This window comes from Mesoplodon bidens (genome assembly GCF_964165515.1).
Source record: "Mesoplodon bidens genome assembly, chromosome: 11".
Classification (NCBI taxonomy): domain Eukaryota; kingdom Metazoa; phylum Chordata; class Mammalia; order Artiodactyla; family Ziphiidae; genus Mesoplodon; species Mesoplodon bidens.
The window spans coordinates 17,344,139-17,363,793 of record NC_138167.1 but is presented as its reverse complement, the minus strand read 5'-3'; the positions used below and the strand labels follow the sequence as shown (position 1 = coordinate 17,363,793).

The 19,655-nt window shown below is 33.0% G+C and overlaps 1 protein-coding gene across 3 annotated transcripts in view; it reads left to right on the top strand.

Annotated features, from left to right (window-relative positions):
• Positions 1-19,655, top strand: part of C2CD5 (C2 calcium dependent domain containing 5) — an 86,241-nt gene that overhangs the window by 22,366 nt on the left and 44,220 nt on the right. For all 3 annotated transcript variants that reach the window (XM_081249197.1, XM_081249198.1, XM_081249199.1), the window contains exons 8-10: positions 918-1,069; positions 5,845-5,930; positions 13,453-13,561. In XM_081249197.1, the coding sequence (XP_081105323.1) occupies positions 918-1,069; positions 5,845-5,930; positions 13,453-13,561 (347 nt within the window). The remainder of the gene's footprint in view (positions 1-917; positions 1,070-5,844; positions 5,931-13,452; positions 13,562-19,655) is intronic.

Below are 19,655 nucleotides of genomic sequence, written 5' to 3'. Positions count from 1 at the left end.
GGTAGCGTAGGCAGGTACCACAAGTCTTTGCTTCCTCCTTTTCTCACTCGTAGTCCAGCGGCACTGAAGAAATCCTGTTTTTAGCCGCCGCAGAGGCTCTAACTACATGGAAGTGAAAGTGTTCTTCCAGCTTCCAAAGTCTCTTCCATAGATCCTCTAAGAACCCTATCTTGTATATGTATACTGTGCGTTTTTAGGAGAATCCTCCAGTATGTATTTTTGCCATTATTTCTGCATTTGGTTAGAAATAAAATTGATGATTGGACTCTAAGTGAAATAGCTACCAAAGCTTCTGATTTGCTTATTTTCTTTATATACAAAACTTGTTACAGTAGGGTCTGTTTCATTCTGTGGAAGAGAGCTGTTGGAAAACAGGTAAGCGACTCTTCTGCATAAAATGCAATGTTTCTGTGTAGCCTATATTCATTTTCCACTCTGCTGTGTTTTTAGCTGTGGCACTCTTGATGCTATAGGATAAGGAAACATGTTTTTCTTTTCAAGATATCTGTGTGTGCAAATATAAAAAATATTGTGAATATTTACACACACCATTTGCAGTCATCATTTTTTCTTTCGTAACTTAAAAAAGCATTGTTTGTTTGAAAATATTTTTATTTATGTATTTATTCTTTTTGTTTATTTCTTCTTTTAATGTTTTTTTACCCCCTTAGTCTGCCATTTCATGCTTTTTTGCTTTTTTACTTGGCTTATTAACTGTTTCAAGGCAGATAATTACTTATCTGGAGAATGATGAATGGTTAAACAGCAATTGGATGTCTTTGGCCTCACACCCAGCTCCACACTTAAGAAATGACTGCTGGCCCTGCCCCAATACTTTCCTGGTGTTTAGATCATGCTGCCTCCGTCAAGTCCTTTGGCACATGATTACTTAATATTTCTCCACCTTCTTCTGGCAGGATTCCCTTCAATGAAGATCCCAATCCCAATACTCACTCATCAGGACCCTCAACCCCTCTGAAAAACCAAACTTATTCCTTTTCACCTTCCAAGTCCTACAGTCGACAGTCCTCTTCTTCTGATACAGATTTGAGTTTGACACCCAAAACTGGTAAGGCACTTCCACTCAGTTTTTCTCTTTTTTCTTTTTTTTCCAAATTTGTTTATGTTCCTTATTAGCTTTCCATCCAAGCCTTTCTTCCTGTTTTTGGCATTTAAGTTAAAAGATAATGTGAATACTGATCATTTTCAGTTACTACAATTAAAATGTGAAAATTTTGTGTAGTTCAGAAGTTATCTTGTTCAGAGAGTGACATTTTGTTGATTTAATCATAGCGTAGATAAGAAGGCCAGGATTTATTTTTGCATGTAGTCATTTTCCATTTCATGCTCAAATTAAGAGGAATAACATCGTAAAGCATTTGAATAGAAAGTAACACTAGTAGCTTGCGATCCAATTCCTCATGCAGTATAAGCATTTTTGAATTCATTGTTTCTATTTTGGAATTTATTCTAAGATTTTATTAAGAAAAAAATCTTATCACTGATATGGTTATTTTGGAGTACATATATCTATTTATTAGCTTATTATTTAAAATATTTGGTTTTGCTAATCTTACTCTCTAGGTAAGAAAATAGCATTTTTGCTTTACTTATTCTTGCATATTTGCCAGGGTATGAAATTCATAAATTTTCCCTCTCCTATTTGTATTTTGTTAATCTCTGAGTTTTTGTGAATATGTTTTATGATAAAAACTGTTTAAAAAATCAAATTAGTTTCTTACTCCTTAAAATAGAATTAGCTTATTTAAATCATTGAATTATTATTCTTAAGAAAAATAAAAAATAAATAAAACATTTAAAAGTTAATAGTTTGCAATTTTTGCAAATAGTATTTTTGTCTGGGAGTTTCCTTGCCAGATTGATGAAAACATTTTGCCTAGTTTATTTGCATTATTTTAAATTTATCATCTTTAATAACTTTATTTTTGTGTTAGACAAGAGATTTAGAAAATGACCCCAGATTTTATGAAAACAATGAAAAGAACCAGCACTACTTCCAAAGTAAATAAAGGGCATTTTAAAAAATCCTATAGACATAATATCTATTTTTATAAAGGTAGTCACAAAATGTAAAGAAGATAATTATTAACACCTAATTCTTTGAAAATAATTGCTTTATTTTTACATGTATAATTATAAATAACAACCTAATGTGATATTTGATAGTAATGGATGCTTTGGAATATGGCATCTTCACCATATTTGTGTCATAAAAACTGAACCATTGAAATTGTAGTGAAGTGGGTTTTTTTGTTTTGTTTTGTTTTTAAATAAAGACTGAGGTTCTGGCCTTGAAATTCATAACAGTGAAAACAATAAAGACCTAGGATAGCATTTGAAGAGTAAGTTTTCTTAAAAGTATTTTTGAGGCTTTGTCCCCTGGTTGTTTATTTGTGTATTCCAGGTCACTTTTCAGTATTTCTTATCTTCCTTTTTTTTGCTATACTACAGACACATTTTTGAAAGTATTTCCTTGGTTTTTCTGTTTCTTTCTTTTCATTCACCAGAAAAGCCAAGTCTAAAGAAGATTGTCAAGTAATAAATTAACTGAGCGAGACTCTCTTCCCTTAGCTTTCTAGTAGGCAATCAATTGTACTATCAACGAAAACTTTTTTGCATTTTATTTTCTAGCTCCAAATTTTTAGTTTTTAAAAATTAACTTACAAAAGGGGTATTATTCTCATTTTTTTCTATATTTATAAGCTGTCGCTAAATTAATCATTTTGTTTTCCTATAACCTCAATCGCATATTTATAGGGTATTAACAATTTTTAGTTGTTTGGCCTTATCATGGGTCCCAAAAAAATCTTCAAATACTCCTGAGGAGCATTCCTATTTCTCATGGAAATTTAAAGTGGCAAAATTATGAATGTTCTAAAATTCCTAGAGCTATAGTTCAGCATGTATTTCATGATAGATTAGTTGTTTATGATTGATTTATTCTAGGTAAATTGGAGAGCCAAAAAGAGAATAGAATAAAGTTAATAAAACTTAGACTGAGAAAGTTGTTTTTCTGTTTGTAGTTAAAGCTATCACCCACCTTCTGATGGGTCTTCAGATGGGTTTTTTAAAAATTTCATATTGATTTAAATATTTTTGTAGAGTCTAATTTTTGACATTTTACAAGGTTTTCTTTTCTTTTTTTTTTCAAGTATTCAACTAGTAGGAGTGGAATTTTAGAATTCTAGTGTTAGGATATTGATATGACACCTGACTCAAGCCAGTTTTTACCTTTTTTGGTCAGATTTTTGCCATGTATGTTTTTTGTGATCCAGAGGGTATTTCTTTGGCTCTTAGGTACTCAAATCTTTGTAAATATAAACAGTATTGTGATAGGATTTGCGTATTTAAAATTTTAGAGGAAAAAGAAAATCATTAATGTACATCTCAAAGATGGACAGAAAGAAGTTAACATTTTATTTATTTAAACTTAATAATGGTGACTATCTGCTTAATGTGGTAGCAAGTATTGATATTTTTTGAATGGGTATTCAATTAAAATACTCATAAGTGGTATGTTTTAGTTAATAACATTTGAAGAACTCTACTTTTACCACTTTGAATAAGTTTTTATATTTGAGACAACAAATTTCTGGCTTTAAAAAATGTGGTACATTTTAGCTTTACACAGTCTTAAGCAAAAAATGGCAGGAAAGTCAGCTAAAAGTAATTAGAATGGCATAAAATCCTATGTTAGTGATTTAAAAAATTTTAATGAGCGCAGAGTTTGTAAAGGTTTTGTCGAGTTTTAGACTCTGCCTTTTATTTATATTATGTTGAATAGATGATCTTGCTGATGACTTCATATGCTTACTTGATTTGTGTATGCATTTTACAGTTCATTTCTACTGTTATGTTTTGCTTCATCATTGCTTTCCTTATCCTGTATTTTCTGGTCATCTTCTGAATCTGCAACTTTTCTCTGCTACTTTCCTCCACAGCACCTTACCCACAGGGGGCTAGGATTTACCTGTGTCCCAGCTCCCCCTCTCTCTCTTGTGGTTCCCTTCATCTTAAAAAGTCCTGTCTTCTCCTCTCGGAATCTAGCCTTCCCCCTCATCCTTCTAGCCTTGTCAGCCCAGTTCTGAGGAAAAGTGTTTCTTTCAGTGAAGAGCTGTTCCTGGCTGCTTCTGGTAGGATCATATTATGTCAGCTTTTTAATCCCTTTATTTTAAATCATCTTTGAAAAAAATTAATTATTTCATACCATATAGAAGTACTGGGTATTTTACACAGGATGTACTCTTATTTTTCATATTGGCAGACAGAGTTTAATGGTTAGAATTATTATGAGGACATGATTGAGGATTACTTGATGGATAATTATGAATATTCTGCTAAAAGAATTTTATGTATTAAAAAAATATATGTCTAAGGACACGTAGATCTGCATATTTCCAATAATTATTAGATTCTCATTATCAGAGTTTCTGTTTTAGATGCTTTACTTTCTTTCCTTTCACACCAACTCCATTCATTTTGGACCTATACCATCATGTTGTTAAACCATATGGTTACATTAGTAAATTATTCTGTTTGAATCAGTTTAAGTCTCATTTTGGTGATATTGTTTCATTGTCCATTTTTTTCTGTCCGTTGCATTAATTTTCAAGTTATTCTGCTCTATTTTCTGATATTTCATTTATCTCTACAAAATTACGTTTTATTTTATGGCTTTCAATATGCTTCATATGAAGATCTTAGTTTCATTTCTGTGTTTAGTATTGTATAGTCTCTAAAAATTACGTTTAGGTTACTACAAGAAAAATACATTTCTTTTTTATTTTTAAAGAACAGAATGGGACTATACACATGCTAACTTTTGTTTCCTTATCCAAGAACAGCTAAAAATATAAAAGTAAATTAGTTCCTTTTTTAACTCATCGTAGTAAATCTGCCTGCATGTATCTTCAGTTTTAAAAGGTGGGACTAAACTATTAACTCTAGTTTGTAGAGTACTGGCTTCTCACCTGTCCCCTGCTTTCTATAATTCTTTGACTATAATTGGTCTATTAGTATTATCAAAATAATAAACTAAGATAGGGAAAGAAATTTAAAATTAAGCCTTTAAAAAAATACATCTAAGAGCTTGGGAAATGTAATTCTTTCATCCATGACTGTGTACATTTGTGAGGTGTCTATTATATGCCTCTGGTTTTTTAAAAAAACTCTTTACGTTAATTTTTGCAAACGAGTGTTGAAAACTGTGATATGAATATTAATACTGTTTTGTCATGAATGTTATGTTTAGGAATGGGAAATTATCAGAAAACAGATGTGACTATATTTCAAAATTGCCTGAAATTATTCATGCTCTTTAGAGAATTTTGGAATATTTTATATAAGCCCAATTAGTGCTTTTTCTCTCTATATATTTACTTTTAAACAAACATTTAATTTTCTCTTATTTCTTCTAGTACTCTTAAATTGTTAGCATGGTATAAATAATTGGTATTATATTGATTGTTTTTTATTAGAAGATTCAACTTTAAAAATTGAATATTATATAAAAATTTATATATAAATTATATAATTTATATAATAAAATTATATAATAAAATTAATATAATTTTATAAATGATTTTTAGAACAAATTAAGTCCAAAGCTTGCTGTGATCAGTAGGACTTTGGCATCTTGCTTCTAAAGAAGACTTTGTCAATAAAAAAAGTAAAATATGTGCTTAGTTGCCATCACAAATACTTTAAATGTTTGTATTGTTTTTAACAGATTTTGACTCATGATATTTATGAAGATGAATGCAATTAAACTGTCTGTTTCTCTAGTTGTTTTTTGGTTGTTATTTATGTACTGATGTTCTGTAGGAATGGGAAGTGGTAGTGCTGGAAAAGAAGGGGGGCCCTTTAAAGCTCTTTTAAGACAACAGACTCAGTCAGCATTGGAACAGAGGGTAAGAGTCACTCAACATTCTTTATTCTTACACTGTTAATATGATTTTATTATCATGCTTCCATGTACTTATAACTTATTTTTATAAACTAGTTTTGGTCATGTATCTATAATACTGTAATTTCAATCCAAAATATATTTAAGGTATCAGAGTAATTCATTTATGAATAATTACTTTTAATTTGGAATAATTCTATAAATATTTTTGTTTTATGTTCCAATATTATATTAGAAATAATCTATTTAGAAATATCTATTGAATGATGAAATCATTTCTGATTTTACATTAAAGTTACAATATGTAAAAGAAAATAGATAATTTTCTAGAAAAAATTTTATTGATGTTATATTAAAAATAATTCTTTAGTATATTAATATATTTATTTTCTGAGATGATTTTTATCACTGGCCAATGTCCTTGGGGTTAAGAAATTCAGATTCCATATTTCTACAGATTAACATAGATAATGTGGTTGTTCAGTATGTGCATACATCACTTTTAATTGCTATAAATTTGTTTTATTAAATATGTTGTATGGAACAATGAATAGTTAAAGTTTTGGGATGATTTTCTCTTTTTATATTTTATTTTTTTGTATAAACTTCATTGCTAAGGGAGGATCACCTCATAGGTTCTGTAGGAGGCGGGTATGTTTCTGAACCTGTGTGAGAACTTATTTCATGTATCAGTAGCTTTTGTAGTTTTAATCTTGATCATTTAAATTTTATTTAAGCTGTTAACAAATGTTGCCAGCTTTTTTTCTTTTCATAATGCAAAGTTTTTTTTCTTTTAATTTAATAGCACTATGAGGCTCATTTTTTTTTCTACTTAACTAATACAGTGCATGATTTTATATGTCATGTCAGTTATTTTAAGGCACAGTTCCATAGCTTTCATTATGTCTGATTTGGAAGTTATAAGCGTTCACAGAATTTTCTTTTACATGTTCCATTTTTTACTAGCATTAAATTAAAAAAAGATGAAACATAGTGAATGACTGTAAAAGGGTGTATTTTATAAACAAAAGGTATTTCTTTTCTAGAGGTTGACTTTTGAGAAGGGTGTTTTTCAGATCCTATTATTATAAACAGTACAATAAGTAATTTTTTTAGACTTTCTTCCCTGGTGCTGAAAGTATCTGTGTACGCACTGTTTGCCTGTTAGACGAGGCTGGAGAGAACAGAGCTGAACAAACAGAGCGATGGGACTTTAGCAATACCTAGTTCTTTGCCTTATGCTCTGTCAGGCAGCAGTTGCCTTTCAGCTACTCTCACATCTGGCAGGCATACCAACTACTGCCATCAAGTAGCCCACCTAAACATTCAGACTGTGCACTGAAACCAAACATAGACTAACAACATGGGGAAGAGGGTCAGATAAAGGTGTTTGTGTCACTTACAGTTTTTAGGCCAAAGAGCTCTTACCGCCTCCCTACTCCCAGTTTTACACTCTCTCGAGTCCCGTACACTAGGAATATTTCCTGTAATCTAATTACCATTCTAGAATTCACAGGAACAGAAAAACTTGAGTTGCCTTGACATTTGCTATAATGAGATTTTGCTTGTGTGTTAAGCCCGTGACTTCACTCTCTGTACTAAGAAGTTTGAAGAGCACCTAGCTTTAAAAGAAAAAAAAGTACTAATCAATGAAAATTGTTTTGGATTTAGTTTGGATAATATTTATGTTTTCAAATATGCTTTCAAAAATTCTTAAAATTTTGGACACATTAACACATTGGGCATACATTACTAGATAATCCTCGTGGCATTAACAGCAAAGGTGTGGAGAACTACAGTTTTCATTTACAACTTTATAAAACCTTAGTTGGCAATGTATTTACATTACCAAACCTTGCAGTGGCAGTTACTTGAATTTGTGAGCCTCCCTCTCTACCCTGTGTACGTAATAAATAGAAAATGCATTATCTTGTTTGGCTTTCCCATTTACCTGTGGTTGCCATTAGTGTGGGAAAAATATGTACAGAAGTATGAAGAATTCTCCCTGTATGTGTACAGATATGCCTTAACTCTGCCAAGTTGAACACTCGATCAAGTCGAACACATGATCTACTTATCATTTTGTATATTCATTTTAAAATACTCATTTCTACCCCTTGCTACCTTTAATAAATTATATGGCTTTTTTTTCTTATGGAAAAGAGAAGCTTTATTTGTCCATCATCTTTTATTTTATGAGTTATTCAAGTAGCAGTTCTCAAAAATAAAAGCGTTATTATTTTTTTTCTCTCACAAAAGCATTAAAAAATAAGTTGGCAAGATCTTGGTAATAGGTATCAGATTATTGGGAGATGAGAAATAGAGATAAAACTTTTATTTAGATTTAGGTTCTGCCTATGAACTATTTGCTGTAAAGCAAATAGATTTATTTTTTCGATATGATTTTTTTTTCACTTGTAAGAAAAATGAAGTTACTTTTTAGATTCCGGGATGTATATTTTTCTTCAATAAAGAACCCTAATTGACTTAATTTAACCTAGTATTTCCCAAATATATTTTACCATGGAGTCTTCCATTTAAAGAAAGAAACTTTCTTTAACTTTGGGAAACTTAGATATAAAGCAGAGTTTTTTGACAAATTATCTTTTTAGAAGTGGGGATAAAATTATATAATAAATCATAGTAGGAACCTGGCATGGAGTTTTATATCTAGAAAGTTTTCTCTGGTGTCTTGAGATAATAAAAAGAATCTCTGATTTCAAAACAAATTGCTTAAATATCTTCTAAGAAAAATCCTATTTAACTCTTAAAAAAATCCATTTTGTTCTCAGAATTTTCAACTAGCCTGTCTTTGAGCACATGCTATTAAATGATTTATGCTGCATGTACTTGGCTTATGTCAAAGTATCAACATATGAAGTCTTATCTAGGCTGCACAGGGCAAGATTTTTTTAAAATTAATTAATTAATTATTTTATTTATTTATTTTTTGGCTGTGTTGGGTCTTCGTTGCTGCACATGGGCTTTCTCTAGTTGCAGTGAGCAGGGGCTACTCTTTTTTTTTTATTTAAAATTTTTTTTATTGGGGTATAATTGATTTACAATGATGTATTAGTTTCTGCTATACAGCAAAGTGAATCAGTTATCCATATACATATATCCACTCTTAGATACTTTTCCCATATAAGCCATTACAGAGTATTGAGTAGAGTTCCCTGTGCTATACAGTAGGTCCTTATTAGTTATCTCATTTATATATAGTAGTGTGTATATGTCAATCCCAATCTCCCAATTTAAACCTCCCCCCTCCCTTACCGCCTGGTAAACCATAAGTTTATTTTATACATCTGTAACTCTATTTCGGTTTTGTAGATAAGTTCATTTGTAGCCTTATTCCATGTATAAGTGATATCATATGATATTTGCCTTTCTCTGTCTGACTTACTTCACCCAATATAACAATCTCTAGGTCCATCCATGTTGCTGCAAATGGCATTATTTTCTTTTCTATGGTAGAGTAATATTTCATTGTATATATACCACACCTTCTTTATCCATTCCTCTATCAATGGACATTTAGGTCGCTTCCATGTCTTGGCTATTGTAAATACCACTGCAGTTACCACTGGGTTGCGTGTAGCTTTTCGAATTATGGTTTTCTCTGGATATATGCACAGGAGTGGGATTGCTGGATCATATGGTAATTCTATATTTAGTTTTTTAAGGAACCTCCATACTATTCTCCATAGTGGCTGTATCAGTTTACATACCCACCAACAGTGCAAGAGGGTTCCCTTTTCCCCACACCCTCTCCAGCATTTATTGTTTGTAGATTTTTTGATGATGGTCATTCTGACCTGTGTAAGGTGACACCTCATTATAGTTTTGATTTGCATTTCTCTAATAACTAGTGATGTTGAGCATCTTTTCATGTGCTTTTTAACCATCTGTATGTCTTCTTTGAAGAAATGTCTATTTAGATCTTCCACCCATTTTTTCATTGGGTTTTTTTGTTTTTGTTTTTGTTTTTTTAATATTGAGCTGCATGAGCTGTTTGTATATTTTGGAGATTAATCCCTTGTCGGTTGCTTCATTTGCAAATATTTTCTCCCATTCTGAGGGTTGTCTTTTCGTTTTGTTTATGGTTTCCTTTGCTCTGCAAAAGCTTTTAAATTTCATTAGGTCCCGTTTGTTTATTTTTGTTTTTATTTCCATTTCTCAAGGAGGTGGATCGAAAAAGATCTTGCTGTGATTTATGTCATAGCGTATTCTGCCTATGTTTTCCTCTAAGAGTTGTATAGTATCCAGCCTTACATTTAGGTCTTTAATCCATTTTGAGTTTATTTTTGTGTATGGTGTTAGAGAATGTTCTAATTTCCTTCTTTTGCATGTAGGTATACAGTTTTCCCAGCACCACTTATTGAAGAGACTGAGGGGCTACTCTTGGTTGCGGTGTGTGGGCTTCTCATTGCGGTGGCTTCTCTTGTTGCGGAGCACAGGCTCCAGGCGTGTGGGCTTCAGTAGTTGTGGCATGCAGGCTCAGTAGTTGTGGCTCATGGGCTCTAGAGCACAGGCTCAGTAGTTGTGGCACTGGGGCTTAGTTGCTCCGTGGCATGTGGGATCTTCCTGGACCAGGGCTCAAACCCGTGTCCCTTGCATTGGCAGGCGGATTCTTAACCACTGTGCTACCAGGGAAGTCCAGGATATTTTTAATATAAGGGCTTTCCAGAGAAAATGTCTTCTGTAGTCCCTGGCATTCCCACCTGGACATTGAAAGCAGGGTGTGCTTGGGCTGATCTTAAGGAGGCTGTCCATTTCAGTGAAAGAGAACCTATAGATTCATCAGGTATAGTAACAGACTAGAGATTAAAATCAATTCTTTAACTCAGTGTTTTAACCAGAAATGGCAAGAAGCCAGGTGATAAAGTCTGTGGTTCAGAGAGAACCTAAGCTCTCTTCATCTCAGTTTTTGACCTGAAACATGGAGATGATAGTACCTCTGTCTCAGGGTGTGGGAAAGATTGTGAAGCATAGTTTTAAGCTACTGTGCATAGGACTGGCACGCTGTAAGTGCTCCATAGTAGTCACTGGTGATGGTAGTGGTAGGATAGGTATTTAACAGTCAGCTGAGATACTGGCAGTAGCTCTTCTGAGAGAATTGTCTGAAGATGCTAGTTTGGGTTGATTAACGATGTCATTTTAATTGTAGGTTAAATTTGTGTGTTAAACTGAGGCAGTGTGCTGGATGAACTGGGGACAGTTAGGACAGAGTTTAAGTTGGTAGGGTGGGTCTCCGCCTCTTCGGGCAGCCATTCCCCTACATTTTCTGCTGTGACCGGCTCTAGAGTGATGCTTTCCCTCCTGTCCCTTTATCCCATCTTCTGAAATCTGGGGAGAAGAGTCAAAGAATCCTGAATAGAGATATCATTTAGGTTCCTTTTTTTCATACTTATCTGAAATCTTATATGCAGATGGTTTCCAGCATGGAATTTACCTAATTTATTTCTCAATTTTTGGTGCAACTAGTTTTCCATTTAGCTTACAGAATTTTTATTTTCACTGTCTGTTACCCAGAATATTTAAAATGTTAACTATCAAGATTAAGTGTAAAGTGCTTTTTTATACTTGGCCACAGTAGTTTGAGGAAATTTAAAAACTTCCATATTCTTAAAATTGAAAAATCTTAAAGATCTAACTTATTAGGTAAAATACTAAAGTTTCCAGTAACATAAGCTTACCTGTACATTTCTCATTTAAAACTTATATTTTAAAAAATTTAGATGAAAATAAGGAGCTATCTTGACTAACCATTTTATAATACTTTTAAGTAAAATTCTCCTCCCGTCTTCTCCCTTCTCTTCCTTTTCCTCTTCCTATCAGCTGGGCCAAACCTGTCCACTTCCATTGACTGTTTTTTTTACTCCTTTTTATATAGCCTAGGTTTTTCTTGCCCTTGTTAAAGATTACTTTTAAATTCGAATGAATTTATTTCTAAATATGTGTGTATATGTATACACATATATATGCACACACATATTTTTTAATACTGTATCTCATGGGTTATTGAGGTGTGCAGGACTGTTTGCCTCTATGGTAAATGGCTCCAAGTTGCTATGCTGTGTGAATTATGCTTTGGTCAGTTCGTATTCTCCATGATTTAAGCAGACAATCAGTAATCTTGCTGTGTTTAATGTGCCTGCTTCTAGTAGTATTCTGTATCTCTTTATCTCCCAGCTTTTATTTGCTGCATTTAATCTGCTGTGGGTCCAGAAAAAAAGATACCAATAGATTTTAGAATATGTTCCTAACATTATACATTTATAATTACCATATATCATCATATGAATATGGTCTGTGGGGATCTCTTATGAATGAAGTACCTGAAGTTTAGTACTTGGAACCGTAACAGTTCTTTTGACTGTTGAGAGCCCTGTTTTGCTTATTTTCCAGTTCTCAGTTATGTTCTGAATAGCTGAGGCTACTGGTAAGTGACTTTTGGTTAAGTGAGCTACATTAATCTTGCAGCTAGACAGTTTGAATATTAAGTTTCCCTTACTTGCATCCAATTTGTACAACGTGAGAGGCTTCTGTATTTGGGCAACCACAGGAACTCCCCTTTCTTTCTGGGTGTTGTTTCAATGAATTTCCTTTCTCTGCTTTACCATTTCTCTCTTGCATGCTTCTCTTTGTCTCTAAATTGACAAGTTTGATATCCTTGAGAGAGAAGGGGAGAATAAAGCCTAAAAGAACTTGTAGAATTTTATCGCCCCCCTTACTGTCATCTGCATACCTCTCCCCTTTCTCAATACACATTTATGTTTTTACATTTTTTTCCTGCCGCCCCCATGTTGATAGAGTAAATAATCTCGCACAGTGATTCTCTGCCCACCTGAACTTGACATTGGCTCTTCTCTTCACCTTTCTATGTAGCTCTCAACCTGCTCTGCTCATCTGTGTCTCCTACTCCCTGAGTCCCACATTCTTTTCCATCTCCGGCCCCAGACCTTCAGAGTCTTTACCGGTAGCCCGGGATAGGGTATGTGTGTTGAGGGAGAGTCTACGCCCACTGAGAAGTAGATGTGGGGTAGCGGGGCAGGCAGATTCCCCCCCGCCCTCCTGTCTCATTGCCACCTTGCATCAGAATAGGACATTGCGAGGAAGGAAGAGTGTGTTCAAATATCTTTTTTTTGGGGGGGGGCACGCCGTGTGGCTTGTGGGATCTTAGTTCCCCGACGAGGGATTGAACCTGGGCCCTCAGTAGTGAGAGCGAGGAGTCCCACCCACTGGGCTGCCACGGAAACCCCCTGTTCAAATATCTTAATTTGGAACTCTGAGAACGTTTTTTTTTCTCATTTAGAATTGATAAAAAGAGTGTTCACACGTGGGAAAATGGATTTAGAACTCTAACATCCAAGAAACCTTTTAATTACAAAGCATCTGTAATGCATAATTGGTAGCCTTTTGTAAGGGGTAGAATTCATTTCCTTATGACAAGCTTTTTAACAAGCACACTTTTTGTACTTCACACATGGTCAGTTGTTTTCTTCCCCCGTTCTTTCTACTAGGAATTTCCATTTTTTACCTTGACCGCGTTTCCTCCTGGATTCCTCGTGCATGTCGGGGGAGTTGTTAGTGCACGCTCTGTGAAGCTTTTGGATCGTATCCACAATCCTGGTATGTTCTTTAGAAGTTTGTTTTTGATGTTTCATTTACTTACATTGGGATTATTAATATTGATTTTTATAACTTTTTAAGCCAAATCTATCCAGAAAGAAAAATGACAAAGTATGAACTGACGCACATTGCTCTAAAATATTTGCAGTAATCTTAATTAAAAATAATTAAACTAAGTAGAAGTATATATTTTAGTTACTTTTGTATACAGAACAAATCTTGATTCATCTTTGGCCAAGGTATATCACTTTGAGGGAATCCTTAAGTCACTCTTGAGTCAGCTATTATTTTCTTTGACCCATGCAGATAACAAATTTTACAATTTGATCATTGTGGCCATTAGCTTAAGATGTTAATTCTTTTCACTAGCAATAACTCTTTATGGATTTTGAGTAATTTCCTTATTCATAAAAGAAGTATTCTTTTAAAATGTAATTGTAAACATTGTGTAGAGTGCCTAAGAGTTTAAAAAAGGCAACTATTCTCTTTGGGTCCTTGGTTTCTTTTATGTAGCTATTTGTTCCATATAAGTGAACAAGAAAAAATAACAGCTCACTTCTTTAAAACACGGGGTCTTGATTATAAAAGAGAAGAGGCATGGAAGTCCTAGTAATTTCAAGCCCTTGGATTAAAAATGCTTTGATGATTTTTCTAAACCTAAAATAAGCATGATAAGTATGGTAGGAACTTTCCTGTGGAATCTGTTCTTACATCTCTCATTGACTAGATGCCCAATAACTTGCTCAAATCATTTATTATTTTGATCACATACCTTAAACCTGAAGTTATATTAATGTTCTTACTTGGCACATAATACAGATATGTTTTTGAAAATTTTAACTTGTCACTTTCAGTAACCTCTTCCTGGGGCTTGTACCGACAGCTATATAAAAGAGAAAAATGCTTTGAAATCATTGTATGCTAAACACAAATAGTAATTTTGAGGATACAGAGCATTACCGTTCTTTTAGATTTTTAGGAAATTTAATCTGTGTCCCATGGTTTGATGTCATTTGAGTTAAGCAGAATGGAATATTTCTAGACCCTGAACAGGATTTCAGAAAAGCAAGACTAGCTAGGATTATTTAACTCTAAAGCTGAGCAAATACATCTTTTAAGCACCAGTCTTCTCTTTTTCTTCTCTGGTTTATTTTTTTTTCCCTGTTCCTTCCTTTTTGGGTCAATCTAAGATCTTACCTTAATGTAGTATTTGCGTATTCTGCAATAATTAAAAGGCACGTTTAGACTGAGGCCAGTTTACTGGATTGAGACCTTGAGGGCTATGCCAAGTTTCATACCGATGTGTTTAGGAACTTGAATTATTTGGAAAGTGCAAGGAAATACTGAGTTAATACTTGACATTAACTGGGTGACCCAAGGCCAGTTACCTGTGTTTCTGTGGACCCTTGACTCAAATATTTTGATAGATGGCACCCACCCGTGGATCTAATAGCTCCAAAAATTCAGGAATATATTCAGTTGTTGGTGATGTCTTCTGTTTATTGAAAACATTTTGGTGTCATCATTACTTCCATGTACTCTGAGTAAGCTGTAGAGTCTGGGAGAACAAATGAAGGTTACTTAACTAAGTTTAAGTAGAGAGCCATATTTTACATGGCATTACTTAAAAGCAACAACAACTGCTTTTGGGGGTTTTCCATGCTTGCCAGTTTATTCTGGCTGTGTAAGAAATGTAAGAATCCAGAGCCAGGGAAGAAAACACAAATCCTTCCTTATTACAGAATATGTTTTGTGTATTGTAACTACAGCTCATCCATTCTCTTCCTTTCCTTCTCTATCAGAATATTTTTTCAATTCACATAGAGAAATTCTCAGTTACTAATGTTTTATTTCCCAGAAGACTGTGGGCATATACATATAAATATAAATACTTTAATGTTATATAAGTTGTATTTCAGTTTTGTTTTATTTTCAGTTAAACACAAATCAATTACATAGTCTAATGGTCGAGTTATTATATTATTTTGATATAGTCATCACATTCTTTGTATTGTTTTTTTTGTATGTGTATTATGCATTAAAAAGGAACATTTGCTTAACATTTTCTTAATCTCCAGGCCCCTTAAATAATTATTCATGAAAAAATTTTAATTTTGAAAAGAGCTGAATGTTAAAACAAAACAAAACTCAGTTAGCATCTACCATAATGATGATGTATTAATTTTATTACACTGAGTTACTCTGCCGAGAGAAAATTATGATGGATGAGGTGCATGTGCTAATGTTAAAAGTGCTGTATTGGACTCTCAGATGAGTCTTGCAGCTATTTTTTGACTAGTGAATATGGGAAATTTTCTTTTCACACTGAGTGTAAAAGGAAAAGTCTTATTTTAAAATCACAACCACCTACTAACTCTATGGGTTGTTATTTTGAAGTTATTTCTTTTAGAACTTCCTCTTTTTAAACATTAAGCAAACAGGGTCATACAATAAGGGAAAGAATGGGGTGGTTTTGAAAAGATAATTATCTTTAATTAGACTTTAGTTAATGTTAGATTATGATAGCATGTTCCTTCTTCTCTATCTATTTCTACTTCTTATTAACTCTGCTGTCTGTGTCTTTCTAGTTCCTGTCAAGTGGTGTTGTCAATTGTGTTCTTATTTGTAGTGTTTTTTGTTTTTTTCTTACTATTCTGCACCTAAAACTGATCTACTAATTTGCTGTTTTGAACTCAGCCTTTGTCGGAATTATGGGTAACACAAGATCTTACAAACTACTAGACTGGAATAGTTTCAATTCAGGTATTTTAATGGTCATTCAGTACTACATATGCTGACAAAAATTATGGCAGCTCAGTGAAGTTTTTAGAAATGTTCTAGATTAAATAGGCTTAATGTCAATTCAGTTATACAGATACATTTTGTAATACGTATGTGATAACTTTTGTAATCTCCATGGAAATGGCAAACATAAAAATGTATTAACTAAAATGAATTAATCAAAACCATAGAAATACCATAAATTATGAATGACTTCTGTTAGGTGATTAACTTTCAGAATGATAATTTTAAATTATATTTATTACATTTTGGACAGTTTTTTCATATCAGGTAAATGACACTGGCATTAGCTTTGTGATTAAGGAAATAATAATTGTTAAATATATATTATAAGTATTAAATGACTAGCTTAATAATTGTAAAGTATATTTAAACTTCAATTGAGATTTGATTATAATATATTTAGTGCTCTATAAGTATTATAAAAGTATAACAGCATTTTTATTTATAATTCTAGAGTGTTCCAAAATTTGGTAAGTAAGAGCAGATTTTGGGGGGATTAACAGCTTTCATAAGCTTTCCTACTTCCCCTTCTAAATGAGAATATATTTTTTCTTTTTAAGTAATTTTACATATGAATATAGTTTGTAGCTTTTAAAGAAACTAAACTAAGATAGCTTTACAGCTGATGATGTGGTTTAGAGTCAAAGGCAATTTTTCTTTTTGATAAAAGCATGTTCTCTTAATATAAATATCTACATTTTTATGTTGTTTCTATTTTAGATTTAAATTAAATAATAGAGCCATTTTCATTTAGTATAAGAAACTGGTATTTTCCTATAGAACTTTTTCAGTTAATTGCGTCAGAAAGTACATCTATTTACAGAAAAATAAAAACAGAAACACCAGGAGGCTTAGCATTTGAGATAATATCCCATAATCTTTCCAATATTGTAAACTTTTTTTGTTCTTAGGAGTCCAGGATGTAAGTTCTGATGTAAGTAGTGCATGTTTGACTATGAAGTAACTCATGTTCATCATGTAGATTTACCTAAAATCAGTCTAGTCCACAATCTGATCAAGTCCAACCTTTGCAGGTTTAGACGGACATCAATTGGTAAATCTTTGGGGAAATTACCTCTATTTCCTATCCAAGTTTTTACCAGCATGTTATCACATTGATTAGAATTAATCATTTGTAATGTCATGCTTTATACTTAATTTTTAGTGAGAAATTAAAAATACCCTGCTGGATTCATTTAATAAAAATAAGAATATATTTTTAAAACATAGGCAGATTAGGGTAGTGGGCAGAGAAAAAGGCTAATTACATAAGAACAGGACATTCAGGGCATCAATCATTAATAATTTAAGGAGGCTGAAACCTTGTGAGGGCAAAGATGTTTAGAATGAGAGATGTATTAAATGACAGAACAGTTTTGGAAAAGTGGAAAAGGCAAAAGTTAAATCTTGTAGACATAATAAAGACTTTGTCTCATGAAAGCAGAATTACAGAATTTGGCGAGGAAAAACATGGTTGAGGAAGCAGTATATCTTGCCATCATTTAAAATAAAGTCCAGTAGTAAGTATAAGAAAGAAAAGGTGGATATGTTATAGCATATTAAAAGATGACGCTTTTAGTTTAATGTGCTCATAGTTGTATGCTTTTGATTGAGGTGTTAGAATCTTTTGATTCTAATTGAGGTGTTAGAATATTTTGATAATAGTTGGCGCATATTCAGAAACCAGGTTTTTTCGGATACTAGTTTCAGAAAAATAACTTGATAATTCAGAAAAAAAGTGATTTGTTTGGTAAATATATTCAAATCATTTATATATTTTTCTGCATCATTAGGGAATATTTAGCCACTCCTGTCCTGTATTACCATAGAAAATTAAGAATTGACCACATCAGTAAGAAAAGTAGTTGTTGATAGTTTTTATTAATGCTAGAAACTGTTCATCAATATTGTATTTTCTGGACTCTCTGAATACCAGGTGTTAGATGCCTTCCAAGAGAAAAGAGAAGGGAACACATGGTAGTCAAACATACTTACTAATTATTAGACATTCCTATTTCAGAAACATTAAAATGTGGAAAGATATAGGAAAACATTTTATATCACACAATAGTATTTCATGAAATATGATATATCATGCACACATTTATTAGAATTTATTTTGTACCATACAGTTCACTAGATAATAGGTGTGCAAAGGTGCCAGTCCTCCTATTTTCAGAAAGCTCTTATTCTGGGAGGATAGAAGAATATGTAAATGGCTTACTGTGTGTTATGGAGTGATACAAGATACAGAGTTAAAGAGGAAGGCAGGATTAACTCTGTGTGGCAGGGAAGCTTATAGAGGTGGTAATTCTTGAGCTCAGTGTTGGATGGTATATGGGAGATTCACGCAGATTTATTTTCAGACAGTGTATTTGGAGCCATGTTAATACATTCTTTGAATGTAGTTCTGAAACTTCAAGCATTTGCAAAACAATATCCTAGCCATTACTCATTTGATGATGTTTATTACATAGCTACTTCATACTTATTTTAAGTTTTTTGCCTTTAATACAGAATGTCTTGGTTAGTTTACCTTTTTTTTTCCTGCCCCCTTTTCTCCTGCTTTGTTGCCTTAGTTTGTGTTAACTACAAGTGATAGAAAATATTTTTATAGAGCAGGAAGAAGGGAACTCAGTATCTGAGAATTTATTTAAAAATTATTACCTTTTCTTACCTTGTTTCTTATTTTTTTGGCCTGGTAACAGACTTTGAGAAAGACAAGATGAATCTTGCTGCTAGGAAGGAGGATGTAACATTTGCAGATCTGTATGTGACATGCCAGGAACAGGAGGTGCATAGGAATAAGACAGGGTAGCCCCTGGCCACATTTGCATTAAATCATTGACTGGAGGTTGGAGAATGGATTTAAAAGCAGCAAGACTAGAGACAGGGAGCCCAGTTAGTAGACTGCAGTGGTACTGGCCAGATAAGTGACCTAGGATTTGGTGGTAATAGGAGAGCGAAAGGTTTATAGTGCACTTGCTATGTACTACATACTCTTCTAAGTGCTTTATGGTAGTAGGTCATTTAATCCTCAAAACACAACCCTGACATAGGTATTATTCCTATTTTGTAGATGAGCAATATGAAACGTAGCAGTTTCCCCAAAGTAAAATAGAAAGTGACTGAGCCACACTATCAACCTTACTACTTTGGCTTCAGGACTTACACTGGTAACCATAAATTTACAAACTATTTATAATGTAAAATCCACAGGACTTGGTGATTAGTAGGATGTGGTGAGTGAAACAGGCTCTTGGCAACTTTCAGCTGAGAGAAAAAGATA